The 17068-nt window shown below is 31.5% G+C and overlaps 1 protein-coding gene across 2 annotated transcripts in view; it reads left to right on the top strand.

The window, feature by feature from the left end:
• NUCB2 (nucleobindin 2) overlaps positions 1-17068 on the top strand; it is a 41248-nt gene that overhangs the window by 20060 nt on the left and 4120 nt on the right. For both annotated transcript variants that reach the window (XM_023522152.1, XM_011378207.2), the window contains exons 6-11: positions 5077-5180; positions 7458-7643; positions 7836-7926; positions 8502-8560; positions 8652-8744; positions 9763-9852. In XM_023522152.1, the coding sequence (XP_023377920.1) occupies positions 5077-5180; positions 7458-7643; positions 7836-7926; positions 8502-8560; positions 8652-8744; positions 9763-9852 (623 nt within the window). The remainder of the gene's footprint in view (positions 1-5076; positions 5181-7457; positions 7644-7835; positions 7927-8501; positions 8561-8651; positions 8745-9762; positions 9853-17068) is intronic.

Here is a 17068-nt window from a genome sequence, read left to right as displayed (position 1 = left end):
TTTTGGGGCTAATATGAATAATGCCACTGTGAACACTCATGCATAAGTTTTTATGTGAAAATTTCTCTCAATTCTTTAGGTATATACTTAGAAATGGAATTGCTGGGTCATATGGTAACTCTGTGTTTGAGGAACTGCCAAATTGTTTTCTCAAATGGCTGTGCCATTTTACAATTCACGTTACTTTTTGAATTTCTCCTTTGTGCTTTAATTAGGCTTTTTTCACTCCTTTTAGACATCTTGATTTTAGAGTTACATATTGAGAACTTTCTAAAAGAAATGCTTTTGTAATATCAAATTTATCTGAATTAGTCAAAAGTATCTATCACTATTTTGTTATAACCCTATTTTTAATATATGTATCTGTTCTAAAAATGCAATGTAATTAGTAAAATTACTTACTCTTTTGTCAACAGAGTGGGAAGCTAAGCAAAGAGCTGGATTTAGTAAGTCACCATGTGAGGACAAAACTAGATGAATTGAAAAGGCAAGAAGTAGGAAGGTTAAGAATGCTAATTAAAGCTAAATTGGATTCCCTTCAAGGTAAGTACGAAATAAAAGGTAGAAAAATTTCAATATTTGGTTGTTGAGGTCAGTTTGCGTTAGCACGTGCCACGTTCTTCTAGTCAAGCCAGTATTGATTTGGCTTTTCTTAATTTTTAGAATTTAATTTTTCGAATAGGTAATACATTCGCATCATTCAAAAAATCAAAATGATTAGCCTTCATGACATCAATAAAAAAGAAGAATGAAAAGTAATGAATTAAGCCACTGAATTAAAAGAGGAGAAATCACACCAAAGCAAATCAAAAGATAGCAGAGGGAGAAATTCCACAGATGAAATAGAAAAACCGTCAGAGAGCTAGCTCCACAAAAAACACCAGGACAGTGTCAAAGGGAATTCTATCAAACCATTAAAGAGCAGATTGTCAATGCTATTTAAACTGTTCCAGAGCACAGAAAAAGAAGGAAAGCTTCCACACTCTTATAATGTATTGTTGTCAAAACCAAAATTATTGTATGTCAAAAGAATTCTATATCATAGGTGGATTTATTTCAGGAGTGCAAGGTTGACTTAATATTAGAAACTCTAATACTATAAACCATCATATGACTAGAAATAAGGGAAAATTATTTGAGTGTGACAAAGGAAATCATGAAGTCAAAGGACAAATGATAAACTGGAATAAATCTTTGAAGCTTGTGTTTTTTTTTTTTAAATTAAGACTTAATATTTTAGAGCAATATACAGTTCACAGCAGAATTGAGGGGAAGGTACAGAGATTTCCTATTTCCCCCTTGCTCTCAAACATGCATAGCCTCCCCTATTACCAACATCTGTCACTAGAGTGTACATTTGTTACAAATGATGAACCTACACTGACACATCATAATCACCCAAAGTCCATATTTTACATTAGAGTTCACTCTTGGTGTTATACATCCTACACATTTGGACAAATTTACAATGGCATGTATTTACTATGATAGCATCATACAGAGTAATTTCACTGCCCTGAAAATCCTCTGTGCTCTGCCTATTCGTTCTCCCATATTCTTTTAATTTTAGACCATGAGAAGATTAAATAGCTCTGAAGTAGATTTTTTTAAATGTGAAGATTTGGTAAAGAAAGTAATCTTATAATTCATAGGCTTATCTCCATATACACAGAAAGATAGTTGATAAAATTTAACATCCCTTCTTAATTTAAAAAAGTAATAAAATAGTAATCAATAGATATTTCTATACATGATCAGATATGTTCAACTGAGCCACATCATACTTAGTGGGGAAATACAAGGATGAATTGTAACTAAAATCAGAAACAAGACAACTGATGACTACTACTACCACTACTAATTAACATTTTATTGGAAGTACTAGCCAAAATCATACAAATGAAAAAATTGGAAGTGAAGTAGTTGGAAAGGAGGTGATAAAACCATCTCTGTTTGCAATGATATAATTATATATTTGGAAAACCCAAAGTTATTGTCTGAAAAACAATATAAACAACAGGAAAATTTATCAAGGTAAACAATTTGGAGAAATCAATATTTCTCATATGTGCAAACAACAGCTAGTTAGAAGATATAATGGAAGAAAAGACTCCACTTACAATACCAACAAAGGTAAAATACCCATGTAAACCTATTAAGAAATGTGGAAGACATATAGACGAAAAATGTAAAATAGTCCTGGAGGAGTACTTTTTTCCTGGTACTAGCCAAGTTAATTTTAAAGTTTAGATGAGAAAAGAAACGAGCAAGAAAAGCTACATACATCCAAAAAAGAAGACCTATAAAGGGCTAGATATATTAAATATTAAAATATATCACTAAGTCTCAGTTATTAGAACTATATGTTTTTGGCATATAAGTAGAAAGTTCAGTGGAACAGAATGGAAATTCCAGAAGTAAAATTAAATACACATAGAATTTAATTTGAATCAAAGATGGTATCTTATTTTTAGTGGGATAACAACAGATTGAAAAATAATAATGTTGGTACAATTGGGTAGCCATTTGAAAAAAGGTACAGTTAGTTTTTCATCTTGTATACATCAGGATAAGTTCAAATAAATCAAAAACTTAAGTGGAGAAAATAATACCATGAAAGCATTAGGTGACAACATAGGTGAATTACTTTATTATCTTGGAATGGGTATTCTAATAGTGAATCAGAATCAAGGGACCATATTTGGCAGATGGAAGACCCATCAGGCTGGCTCCTATGTCCTTGTGACTTGCCTCCATAGGTTGGTTATTTGCATGGTGCCTTGTCATTAATAGAATCTGAACATTTACCCTTGGTGGAATAGTTCTTAAACTTCAGATTGCATGAGAACCACCTGGGGAATCTAGTTAAAAATGCAGATTACTAGCTCTCACCTCCAGATATTCTGATTTAAAATCTGCATTTTAAACATGTATCTCTGGTCAATGGATTATATCAGAGAAATGCTATGTAGAGCATTAAATTCCCTTAGAAAACAAGTACCAAATATTCATAATCCTGAAATTAAGGATACCAATAAGAGATAAATTGAGCTCTTACTACTTCAGTTGGCCAGACACACAAAGTAATTCTGTCCTTGAAGCCAAGCCTAAGATGTTTTGAGATTTCTTTCCCCTTAGACCACTTCCATTTCCTTAATCTTGGCAATATTTTCTTTATTCCAAGATAGAGACTGAATTTCATTATCTAAAGAAAGCAATCTGATATGCTTAGAAAACTTATGAATATTTTCTCATTGATTCAGAATTTACGTTGAAATTTCTAATAATCTGAAGAAGTTTAAAGGATTTTAATTGGGTAGGGGGCTGTAGCTTTTAAAATAGCAATACATTCACATGGTTTAAACCCAGAAAGTTTAAGAAGCTATATAGCAAAAAAACTCCCTTATATTTTTGTACTCTGCCAGTTCCCACCATCCACTGCCCTTTAACACCATCCTTCCTGAATTTCTTTATTATCATATATAGGCAAATACAAATAAAAGTTCTTATTTCCCTCTCTTTTTAGATAAAAGATAGTATACAATACACATTTTTTAACTTGTACTTTTCTTTTAACAATCTTTCTGTATTAGTACATAGGGACCATCATCATTTTTTTTTTTTTAACAGCTGCATAGATTTCCATTATATGGAGATACCATAATTTATTTAACCAGGCCCCTGTTGATGGACATTTGGGTTATTTCTAGTGAACACTCTTGTACCTATATCACTGTTTATCTGTGGAAGACAACCTGTAGGGAAAGTTCTCCACAGTGAAATTGTTAAAGCAAAAGATTATTTGTAATTTTGATAGATATTTCCACCTCCATAGAGGCCATATCAATATGCATTCCCTCTAGCAATAATTTCTCACAGCCTTGCTGTGAGTATGTATATATGTATCTTCAAACTTTAGTTTTGCCATGCTGTTAAATGGTATACTAGTGAAGTTGTAATATATATATTTTTTCTTTTTATTTTGAAGTTAACATCTTTTCATATATTTCACTGTCTTGCTATATCCTTTAGGATAAGCCTTATAACAAATATTTTCTTCATAAGTAAAACTCGTAGTACATTGCCATACTAACAATTCAGTGAAAGCTTAGTTGAACTAAATTTAGCAGCTTCTTACTTTCTGATGTAACAAAATGTTTCAGGCTCATCTTGCACCTACCTTGCCTAGTCCTGGAACCAGCCATTTCTCTGAGCATTTCTGGTTCTTTTTAGTGGGAAATGATATTACAGACCAAGGGCAGGCACTAGCTGTGCTCATTGCTTCTGGAATATATTTTCTTCCTGGCACTTTCATCAGTCAGAGGTAGGAAATACATGCATGTCTATACACATATACATGCAAACACATTATGTATATATATGTAAAGGTACCTATGTGCACACATGTATATACACATGAAATGTACATGCTTATATATGTAAATCCTGACTTCTAACAAATCAACACACATACCTACATTCAGTTCTATAATACAACTGAGAGTCCAGAATCACTCCATCCAATCAACTACAATATACAGCTGTAGCTTGTTTTTTAAAAAAATTTTTTACAAAGAAAAACAATTGATGTTTCTTTAAAAATAAGTCTTTATTCAAATGAATTTACCTGAATTAGACTTTTATTGTCTAAAATATTTATAGGAGCAGCATACAAAGAATTCTTTCATATAAATTTTAGAGCAATTCTTTTTAGAAATTCTACTTAGACCTTTGATGAGGGCAGTATATTAGAATTTATCTAGTGAAAAGTAGGGAATTTGGTAGTTTTATGATAAAAAGTCTTTGCCATTAATTATACTGATAGATAACTAGTCTTTCTAGAAATAACATTAAAATGTACACATTAAATTGTATTCCATTCTGAATTCAAGGACATTACCTTTGTCTAGAATAATAATATGTACAGTATTCTAAAAGGAAATATGAACGCTTGATCTAAAACTTTGGATTATAAAATCCTATAGGATTAAATATGAATGCTTATTATATATTATTGATATTAATTTTTCTAGCTTCTTGTAATTTATCATTTATAGTTTTCTCATTTTCTTTCAGATACAGGCATAGACCATCATGCTCTTCTAAAACAATTTGATCACCTAAACCACATGAATCCTGACAAGTTTGAATCTATGGATTTAGATATGCTAATCAAAGCGGTGAGAATAATTCCAAAAAATACTGTCTTTGTTGTGCCTTTGAGGTTTTGTAATTTGACAAGTAAATTCAATGAAGTGGAAATATAACTTTTATATACTTTCTAGAATATGTTTAGAGGGAGACAGCTTAACCTTTGTAGTATACATAAGAATTTGAACATACAGGTCTGTAATCTCTTACCCACGACTACAAAATTCAAAAAACTAAAAACTAAAATCTGACTTGAACTACCCTATTTATAGTTATTATTTACTCTACTTAGTGAGTATTCATAGATTTTGCTAAAGAAGTACTAATCTTTTTGATTATAGACTCCACAGGGATATTCCATAATGTGGTATATGTACCATATTCCCTTTCTAAAATCTAGAAAATTCTTTTTTGTTTTATTTTTTTGCTTCTAGTTTTATGGAGATATAATTGACATACAACACTGTTTAAGTTTAAGGTATACAACATAATGACTTCACATACATATATATTGCAAAATAATTACCAAAATAAGTTTAGTTAACATCTATTACCTCATATAGTTACAAAAATTTTTTCTTGTGATAACTTCTTTTAGTATCTACGCTTTTAGCAACTTTCAAGTACACAATACATATTGTTAGCTGCAGTCATCGTGTTGTATATTATATCCCCAGGATTTATTTATCTTATGACTGGAAGTTTGTACCTTATGACCACCTTCACCCACCCCCACCTCTGCCTCTGGTAATCATAAATTTTATTTCTTTTTCTGTGATTAGTTTTTTTTTTTTTTTTTAGGATTCCACATATAAGTGAGACCATACAGTATTTATCATTGTCTGACTTATTTCACTTAGCATTACATGCCTTAAGGGTCCATCTGTGTTGGCACAAATGGCAGGATTTCCTTCTTTTTATAGCTGAATAATATTTCATTTTATATATATACACACATACCACATTTTCTTTGTCCATGCATCTGATGATGGACACTTAGGTTGTTTCCATCTCTTGGCTCTTGTAAACAATGTTGCAGTGAACGTGGGTGTGCATGTCTCTCTGACATAATTAATAATTTTGTTTCCTTTGGGTATATACCCAGTGGTAGAATTGTTGGATCATAGGGTAGTTACATTTTTAATTGTTTGAGGAACCTCCACACTGTTTTTCATAGTGGCTGCACCAATTTACATTCCCACCAACAGTGCATGAGGGTTCCCTTTTCGCCATATCCTCACCAGCATTTATCTTTTTTTTTTTTTTTTTAAATAGCCATTCTAAGGGGTATGAGGTAATATAGCATTGTGGTTTTGATTTGCATTTTCCTAATGATTAGTGATGTCGAGTACCTTTTCACATACCTGTCGCCATTTGAATATCTTTGGAAAAATGTCTGTTCAGTTCTTTTGCTCGTTTTTAAATTGGATTATTTGTTTTTTCGCTCTTGAGTTATGTGTTTATATATTTTAGATATTAGCCCTTTATTCGATAGATGATTTGCAGATATTTTCTCCCATTCCATAGGTTGTCTTTTCATTTTATTTATTGTTTCTTTTGCTGTGCAGAAGCTTTTTAATTTCATGTAATCTCACTTATTTTTTATTTTGTTGTCCGTACTTTAGGTATATTATTTTTAAAAAATCATTGCCAAGACCCGTGTCAAGAAGCCTTTCCCCTATATTTTCTTCTAGGGTTTTATGCTTTCAGGTCTTACATTTAAATCTTCAATCTACTTTGAGTTAAGTTTTGTGAGTGGTATAAGACAGGGGTTTAGTTTCATTCTTTTACATGTGACTATCCAGTTTCCCCAGCACCATTTATTGAAGAGACTGTCTTTTCTCCATTGAGAATTCTTGGTTCTCTTGTCAAATAGTTGGTAGAAAAGTTGGAAACACATCTGGTCTCAAGGATTTTAGATAGGAGTTTATGCACCTCTCACATTGTACTGTACAGAGTTATCAAACTAGATGTTCTTGTTTTGGTGCTATTAGATTTAATTAAGTGTTTAGAAACCAATCTAGTTTTTTATATTGTATGAATTTGATACAGTCCCTTCCTTCTTTTTCAAATCAACTTGTAGATTACTTGCTTATGAGGAACCATCTAAACTTTTAGGTTCTTTGAATGCCTACGTTTCTGGTAATAATTATGACTAAAATAAAATGGTAGAGTTTAAAAAAAGGAGCCCAGTATTTTTGGTCCTTCTGTACTACTTTCTGTTAGGAAATATGCAAAATACAAGAATGGCTTTATTTATATTTTTCAACCACATCTTTTTACTTAATTTAAATATTTTAATATAGGCTACAAGTGACCTGGAACACTATGATAAGACTCGACATGAAGAATTTAAAAAATATGAAATGATGAAGGAACATGAAAGGAGAGAATATTTAAAAACACTGAGTGAAGAAAAGAGAAAAGAAGAAGAATCTAAATTTGAAGAAATGAAGAAAAAGCATGAAAATCATCCCAAAGTTAATCATCCAGTAAGGATTATGACTTTATGAAACCACGATTAGATGAAAATACTTCTTTGTACCAGACAGTAGAATTTTATCATGTTATTAGTATTTAAATCTTGATGCTTAATTCCCTAAAGTTTCTCAAGTTTATATGTTACTTTGATAATGTCCACAGATTATCTTCTGAGAGGTTTATTTTTTTTTATTGATTTACAGGGAAGCAAAGATCAACTAAAAGAGGTATGGGAAGAGACCGATGGATTGGATCCTAATGACTTTGACCCCAAGACATTTTTCAAATTACATGGTAACAAATCTGATACAAATATTAATATTTTTATCTGTCGTTTGAAAAATTATAGTTGCCTTATTCTTAATTGATTTCTGCCAAGGTCTGCTATTGAGTCTTATTGATAGTAAATGTTTAGAGTTTTTCTCTAGCCTAATATAATAGTCTTTATTGCTGATCTGCAGTTTAAAATATTTTAGGTTAGTAGTTGAATCTTTATATCTGCTTTTACTGTTGAGTCATGTGACTTATAACAAGATTCTCTGTAAAATGAAGTATTTCTTTGACTATTAAAGCTTTATGCTATAATGTTAAAATTTATTTTATTTTTACTCTTACAGCATATTGCTTTACTTTATATTTTTGGAAAAAATTTTCAAGATATGTTTTTCTAAAAAAACTATGATGAATTATAAATAAGTAGTGAATTGTTATCAGTTGAACTCATCTGAGGCTCCGTAAAAAAAGGAGACCATTTTCTGTAGCATATTGATGTTTCATGTCAGTACTACTTTTACAAACCATTTGTATATAGTTGCATTTTAATTATTTTCTAAGGCATTAAAATCAATTTTTTGCATTGGTAACTTTAGATGTCAATAATGATGGCTTTCTGGATGAACAGGAATTAGAAGCCCTATTTACTAAAGAGGTAAATGAGGTCATTAAGAATTCAGTGTTTTTGCTCTCTTTTTTCCTTTTATTATCTTTCTTTTATGTTGGTTTAAAATTTTTCTTTTTAGTTGGAGAAAGTATATGACCCCAAAAATGAAGAGGATGATATGGTAGAAATGGAGGAAGAAAGGCTTAGAATGAGGGAACATGTAATGAATGAGGTATGTCTTAGAAATTTAAGATATGTTATTTTTGTGGATTATTCAAATTGTTGTAATAAATTTTACCATAAAATAGATAAGAAATATACAGAACAGGTATTTAATTGGATTTTTCATTTTTGATGCAGAATATTTAGTAGATTCCCTTAGTATAAATAAAATTATTTTGTAACCACTTTAAACTATTTTAAAAGATTAAGATGCTACTGCATGCCAGCTATAAAACATTCTTTTAGGAGTAAAAAATAATGTAGTCCAAAATTTGATATTTTAAAAGTCTGTTTCAGTTTTCACTAAATCCAAAAACCCGATACCTAAATGGTTTATAACATCAAATAGTTATTTCTCGTTCACATTATTAAGCTGAAAACTCTGATAGAGACATCATAGATGGGTTAACTGTTTGCCTCAGTGATTTCCCCCTGACATTGATGAATTGGGATTTCTTTTGACTGCCAGCATCCCAAGTATCAAATGAATTTCTTTGGCCATTACAGAGTTTACTTTTGTAACTGAATTTGCCATAGTCTATAAGAGCCATTGGAGGGTTTGGAGAGGTTGTCAACTTCAGTTCTGATTTACTTAGTTGTTTTTAAGAGAAAATGTTGAAAGCATTTGCACTTAAACTCCTTTACTCTTGGCTAAAACAGTCATCTTACAGGAATGGTTATTTTTCTTGCCCAAACACGTGGCTTCAAGAGGGATTATACATGGTGTGGTGAGGGAGGAAGACAATAATACCAGCCTAACCAGTCAGATTAGCAGACTCAAACTTGGTGATCTTTGGGAGTGTCAGGTGTTTAGATATTTCAAGTTTGTATTTTCAAGTTTGAATTATGTAGAAGAGTAAGGTATCTATTTTCTGATTCTAGTATAGTGTTGAGTGTTCTGTTTAGTCCTTGTTTGGCTAACTCTGATTGCTGTATGTTTATATAGTAGCATCTATTAGAAGACAGTTTCTAGTGTTTAAATAATATTAGGGTTATTTTATTTTACGTATACACTTTCCTTTAATCAGGTTGATGCTAACAAAGACCGCTTGGTGACGCTACAAGAGTTTTTGAAAGCCACAGAAAAAAAGGAATTCTTGGAGCCAGATAGCTGGGAGGTAATAGAACCCACCTGAAGCAGGATGTATGGTTCAATACAAGATGTATGGTTCAATACAGGATGTATGGTTCAATACAGGATGTATGGTTCAATAAATTCTACATCAGTCTATTCTACTTTTAACTTTAGCTCCACATTATGTTTGCATGTATAGTCTTATCATTTTAGCTTTTCATATAAAGTATCACTTTAAAAATGAACTTGATTTCTTGGAAAGCTTCTGGTAATTGATCTCATGTGTAATCACATTGCATATAATTAGATGTCTTTTTCTAAGTTTAAAATAACGTTCATTCTCGAAAATTAGAAATTTAGATAAATTTAAAGAATAAATGAGAAGATACATATAATTCTACCATCCAGAGGTAGACACTTAAATTGTGCATTCTGTTATGCCAATTTAGAATAGTTTGTATATTTAGTATATGCATATATAGCATACAGCATATAGTGCACCCATTTTAATTTACCTATAGACATAAATTCATAACTATGTATTTTTTTAAATGGCTTTATACTCTATAAATGCTTTGTATATTTGTGAAATTCTGTTTTTTTTAAATTTCATGAACATTTCAATATTTCATGAACATTTTGCAATGCCATTTCTCAAGAACATGATTTAAAAAATGACTACTTAGCTTGCAATTGTGTGGTTGTAGCATAATTTATATAACTATTCTTCCAGATGTAGACATTCTGGATCGATTCTACTTCTTTTTTTTTTTTTTACTGTAATAAGTAACACTATTATAACTATTTATTTGTTCATCCATTTATGGTATCTATGATATTTTCCTAAAATTCCTAGAAAAAGAACTATTCTCAAGGTTTATGAACATTTTTTAGTTTCTAAATATATCTGTCAAATTGCTACCGAAAACTGTATTAATTTATACCATAGCTTACTGTGTATAAATGAGTGCATACACATCTTTAAAAGAATGATTGGGAGATACCAACCAAACTAGAATGAAGAAAGAACATTGTTTTTTTCTATAGAATATAAAATTTAAAAATTACATTTTAATTAGATTTTTAATTGTCCAGAAAATAGTTTGAGATAGAGTGACCAACTGTCCTAGCTTACCTGAGCCTGAAGGGTTTCCCAGGATGTTAAACTTTTCAGTGCTAAAACCAGACAGTCATGGGCAAATTGGGACAGTTGGTCATCTTAGTTTGAGTTGAGAAATCAACTTTTTTTTTTTGTTATAAATTTTTGTTTAAAATTTGAAATATTTCTGGAGTTTGGTGAAACAGAATTCTAAGATTATTTAAACATGCATTCCCTTTAGTGCTTCTGGTGAACTAGATTAATGGATAATCATATACTTTTTTCATTTTGATATAATTTCAGATTTATAAAAAAGTTATAAGAATAGAAAAGGAATTCCCAAATATCCTTTACCTAGATTTCTCATTGCACTACATTTACTTTCTATCCCTCTTTTTCTCTTTCTCTCTTTTTAATCTGAGTGTATGTGTATGTATATATGACATATATAATTATTTGAGAGTAAATTGTACACGATACTGCTCCAACCTTAAATACTCGAATGTGTATTTCTTGGAAACATGGATTTATCTTACATAATCACAGTAAAATGAGCAATCTTCTATACACAATACCGTTCTCTAGACTTTATTGATATTTTTGTCGGTTTTCTCGATATTGTTTTAAAGCAAAAGAAAACCCAAGATCATGCATTGAATTTAGATGTGATGTCTTTCTCATCTCCTTTAATCTGAAATAGTTTCTGCATCTTTCTGTCTCATGGCATTGCTATTTCTAAAGAGTCCAGACAAGTTATTTTGTAGAATATCCATCAATTCGAGCATGTTTGCTGTTTCCTTATGATTTCTCCTTTGGTAGGAATGTCACTGAAGTGATGCTAAATGCTTTGTTTTAGGAGGCATATGCTGCCAGTTATTCCTATAACTGGCCATGTTTATTTTATTTGGTTAAGATGGTGTCTACCAGATTTTCTCACTGAAAAGTTACTATTTTACTTTTTGTAACTTAAAAAGTATCTTGTCAAATCTACCATAATGCCAGAATCAGAAGTCAGCTTTAAAAAAAAAAAAATTCGCTCTACATCATATCAGAAATTTTTACAAAAATACGATTTGTAAGCATTATTTTAATACCTATGCAGTGCTTAACTGTTTTCTCAGGGTTAGACATTTAGGTTATCGTCAGTCTTTTACTGTTTTACTGTTATTTTAAAAAGTGCTGCAGATTGCCAAGAGATATAGACTTTTCACTCTGAGAGCTTCTACCTCTAAGTCTGAGTCTATTCAAAAATGAGATTTTGTAAGAGTAACGAATAAATAAGATTAGACATCAAAAAAAAAAAGTACTGCTATAAACACATTTTTATATAAAGTTTTTTTTTAGTGTGCGTTTAGGGTTATTTTATAGGATAAATTCTCAATGTAGCATTACCAGGTTCAAGGGAATATTTTTAAAGGCTGTTGATATATTTTGTAAAAGTGCTTTTCAAAGAATTGTACTAATTTAAATTTCTACTAATAAGATATGAGAGTGTTCTGTTAAAAATTTATCTTTAAGGATATACTTTGAGACTCATTATCCACTAGTTTTAGCATCCACTGATGATTCTGGTCAGAATCAGTTGTTACTGTGACTGTTAACAAATGGTGATTTTTTTTTTTCTTTTTAAAAAAAATTTATCTATCTATCTATCTATCTATCTATCTATCTATCTATCTATCTATCTATCTATCTAACTAACTATTTATTTTTATGGTGGTATCGGTTAATGAAATCCAAGAATTTCAGCTGTACATTTTAACAGTAAGGCATATATATATTTACACTGTGTGTTCACCTCCCATAGTTAGATTTCTTTCTGTCACCACATATTTGACGCCTTTTACCCCTTCTATCTCTCTCCTCCCCTGTCCCTCCTACCCTCTGGTAAGCACTAGTCTATTGTCCATGTTCATAAGTCTCTGTTTGTTTGTCCTGTTCATTTGTTGCTTTTAGGTTTATAGCCCACGTATAAGTGATATTATGTGGTTTTCAACTTTTTCTGTATGGCTTATTTTGCTTAGCATGATTATTTCGAGGTCCATCCATGTTGTCACAAATGGCAGTATTTCATCTTTTCTTATGGCTGATTAATATTCCATTCTATATACGTACCACAGCTTCTTTAGTCAGTCATCTATTGTAGAACACTTTGGTTGCTTCCATGTCCTGGCCACTGTGAATAATCCTGCTATGAACATCGGTGTGCAAATATCTTTTCGGATATGGGTTTTCAAGTCTTTGGGGTAAATACCCAGTAGAAGGATTGCTGGATCATATGGTAGATACATTTTTAGTTTTCTGAGGAACCTCCATACTGTTTTCCATAGTGGCTGTACCAATTTGCAGTTCCACCAGCAGTGTATGAGGGTTCCTTTTTCTCTTCATCCTCTCCAACATTTGTTATTACTTGTCCTTTTGATTATAGCTATTCTAACAGGTGTGAGATGGTATCTCATTGTGGTTTTGATTTGCATTTCCCTAATAGCTAGTGATATTGAGCATCTTTTCATATATTTGTTGACCATTTGTATGTCCTCTAGGGAGAAGTGTCTGTTCAGGTCCTCTACCCATTTTTTGATTGGATCACTTGTTTTTTTTGTTGTTATTGAGTCGTATGAGTTCTTTGTACATTTTGGATATTACGCCCTTATCAGAGATGTTGCTTGCAAATATATTTTTCCATTCTGATGGTTGTCTCTTTACCTTGTCGACAGTTTCTTTTGCTGAGCAGAAGCTTTTTTGTTTGATGTAGTCCCATTCATTTATTTTAGCTTTTACTTCCTTTGCCTTTGAGGTCAAATTAATAAAAAAAATCCTCTTTAAGTCCAAGGTTCTTGAGTTTCATTCCTATGTTTTCTTCTAAGCATTTTATTGTTTCAGGTCTTAAATTTAGGTCCTTAATCCATTTTGAGTTAATTTTGGTGTGTGGTGATAGACAACAGTCTAGTTTCATTCTTTTGCAGGTGGCTTTCCAGTTTTTCCAGCACCATTTATTGAAGAAGCTTTCTTTACTCCACTGTATGTTTTTGGCTTTTTTCTCAAAAATTATTTTTCCATATAAATATGGATTTACTTCTGGACTCTCGATTCTGTTCCACTGGTCCGTGTGTCTGTTTTTTTGTAAATACCATGCCGTTTTGATTATTGTCACTTTGTAGTATAATTTGAAGTCGGGCAGAATGTTGCCTCCAGCCTCATTCTTTTTTCTCAGGATGGCTTTGGCAATTCAGGATCTTTTGTGTTTCCATAAAAATCTGATGATTTTTTGTTCTATTTCTTTAAAAAATGCCAATGGGATTTTGATGGAGATTGCATTAAATCTATAATGCATTAAGTAATAAGGACATTTTAACTATGTTCATTCTTCCAATCCAAGAACATGGAGTATCTTTCCATTTCTTTGAATCTTCTTCTATTTCTTTTAATAGGATCTTATAGTTTTCATTATATAGGTCCTTCACATGTTTCGTTAGATTTATTCCTAGGTATTTTATTTTTTTTGTTGCAATTGCAAAAGGAATTATTTTTTCCAATTCTTTTTCTGACACTTCATTATTAGAGTATAGGAACGCTATAGATTTTCGAACATTGATTTTGTATCCAGAAACTTTACTGTATGTGTTTATTGTTTCTGGTAGTGTTCTTGTGGAGTCTTTAGGGTTTTCTATACAGAGAATCATGTCATCCGCAAATAGTGACAGTTTCACTTCTTTGTTTCCTATTTGGATGCCTTTTATATCTTTCTCTTGTCTGATTGCACTTGCTAGGACCTCCAATGTTATATTGAATAACAGTAGGGATAGTGGACAGCCTCGCCTTGTTCCTGATCTTAGAGGGAAGGTTTTTAATTTTTCACCATTAACTATAATGTTAGCTGATGATTTGTCATAGATGGCCTTTATTATGTTAAGGTACTTTCCTTCTATACCGATTTTGTTAGGTGTTTTGATCATAAATGGATGCTTTATCTTGTCGAAGGCTTTTTCTGCATATATTGATATGATCATATGATTCATATTTTTTAATTTGTTTATGTGGTATATCACATTAATCGATTTATGTATGTTGAACCATGCCTGTGCCCCTGGGATGAAGCCCACTTGATCATGGTGTATAATCTTTTTCATACGTTGCTGTATGTGGTTCGCTAATATCTTATTTAGGATTTTTTGCATATATGTTCATGAGAGATATCGGTCTGTAGTTTTCTCTTTTTGTGTTATCTTTATCAGGTTTTGGTATCAGGGTAATATTGGTCTTGTAAAATGAGTTGAGAAGTATCTCCTCCTCTTCAATTTTTTGAGAGAGTTTGAGGAGAATAGGTATTAAATCTTCGAATGTTTGGTAGAATTCACTGGTGAAGCTACCTGGTCTTGGACCTTTACTTTTTGGTAGGTTTTTGATGATTGTTTCAATTTTCATACTGCTGATCGGTCTATTTAGATTTTCCAATTCTTCTTGATTCATTCTAGGAAGGTTGTATTTTCTAAGTACTGGTCCATTTCTTCTAGGTTATTAAATTTGCTGTCATCTACTTTTTCATAGTATTCTTGTATGATCCTTTGTATTTCTGCAATGTCAGTTGTAATTTCCCCTCTTTCATCCCTGATTTTGTTTGTGTCCTTTCTCCTTTTTCTTTAGTGAGTCTAGCCAGGGGTTTGTCAATTTTATTAACCTTCTCAAAGAACCAGCTCTTTGTTGCATTTATTTTTTCTATTTTTTTTTGTTGTTGTTGTTTTCAATTTCTTTTATCTCTGCTCTAATTTTGATAATGTCTTTCCTGCTAACTTTAGGCTTCATTTGTTCTTCCTTTTCTAGTTTTTTTAAGATGAAGCGTTAGGTTGTTTATTTGGGCTCATTCTTGTTTTTGGAGATAGGCCTGTAATGATTTGAACTTTCCTCTTATGACTGCTTTTGCCATGTCCCAAAAGTTTTGATATGTTGTACTATCATTACTATTTGTTTCTATATATCTCTTGATCTTTCTTTTTATTTCTTCACTGTCCCGGTTATTCTTCAGTAGTATGTTGTTTAATCTCCATATATTTGTGGTTCTTCCTGATTTCTTTTTGCAGTTGATCTCTAGTTTCAAAGCATTATGATCAGAGAATATGGTTGGTATGATTTCAACCCTCTTATATTTGTTGAGGCTATCTCTGTGTCCCCGTATGTCAATCCTTGAGAATGTTCCATGTGTACTAGAGAAGAATGTATAAGCAGCTGTTTTGGGATGAAGGGCTCTGTAAATGTCAATTATGTCCAGTTGGTCTATGTGTCATTTAAGGATGTAATTTTCTTATTGATTTCTGTTTGGATAATCTATCCATATCCGACAGTGAGTGTTTAGGTCCTCTACTACGAAAGTGTTTTGGTCTGTTTCTCCCTTTAGTTCTGTTAGTAATTGCTTTATATTTTTCAACATTCCCTGATTGAGAGCATAGATATTAATAAATGTTATATCTTCTTGGTGCATGATTCCCTTTATCATTATAAAGTGTCCCTAAGTATCTTTCTTTACCTTTTTATTTTGAACTCTGATATTTTGTCTGATAATAGTCTGATATTTCATCTAATATTAGTACCACTACTCCCACCTTTCTCTGAATTTTATTTTTTTGAAATATCATTTTCCACCCTTTCACTTTGATTGGTGAGTTCAGTGCATTTACATTCAGGGTGATTATTGAAATATGATGTCTTATAGCCATTTTATCTTTTGCTTTCTGGTAGCTGGATGTTTCTATTGCTTCCTTGTCCTTGTGTTTCTGTTTTCTTTATTTTGGTTGGGTTTTGTGAGTTTTCCCTCTGGTCCTTCTTGTTTTATTTATATATTTCAGTTCGGAATCTTTGGTGTGTGGTTACCATTATGAATATATAAAGGATAGTTAGTTATATATATACATTCGTCCATTTTCTTCTGCGCGTGCCTTATCTCCATTCCCCTTTGTGAATTTGGATCTTTGAATCCTCCCCTTTTCAGTCATCGTCATCTCAATTTGTTCCTATGTATGCTGGACATTCATTACTATCTTGCTATAGCAAATCTTGTCTTATTGTTTAAGCTTGTATTGCCCTGTTCTTAATAAAGGTTACTCTCCTCTGCTTCTATTAGCCTGCTAGTCACCTTACTCCTAATTATGTATTTTTTTTTTTTTTG

Source organism: Pteropus vampyrus, unplaced genomic scaffold (assembly GCF_000151845.1).
Source record: "Pteropus vampyrus isolate Shadow unplaced genomic scaffold, Pvam_2.0 Scaffold334, whole genome shotgun sequence".
Lineage (NCBI taxonomy): Eukaryota > Metazoa > Chordata > Mammalia > Chiroptera > Pteropodidae > Pteropus > Pteropus vampyrus.
This window is presented reverse-complemented; position numbering and strand designations above follow the sequence as displayed.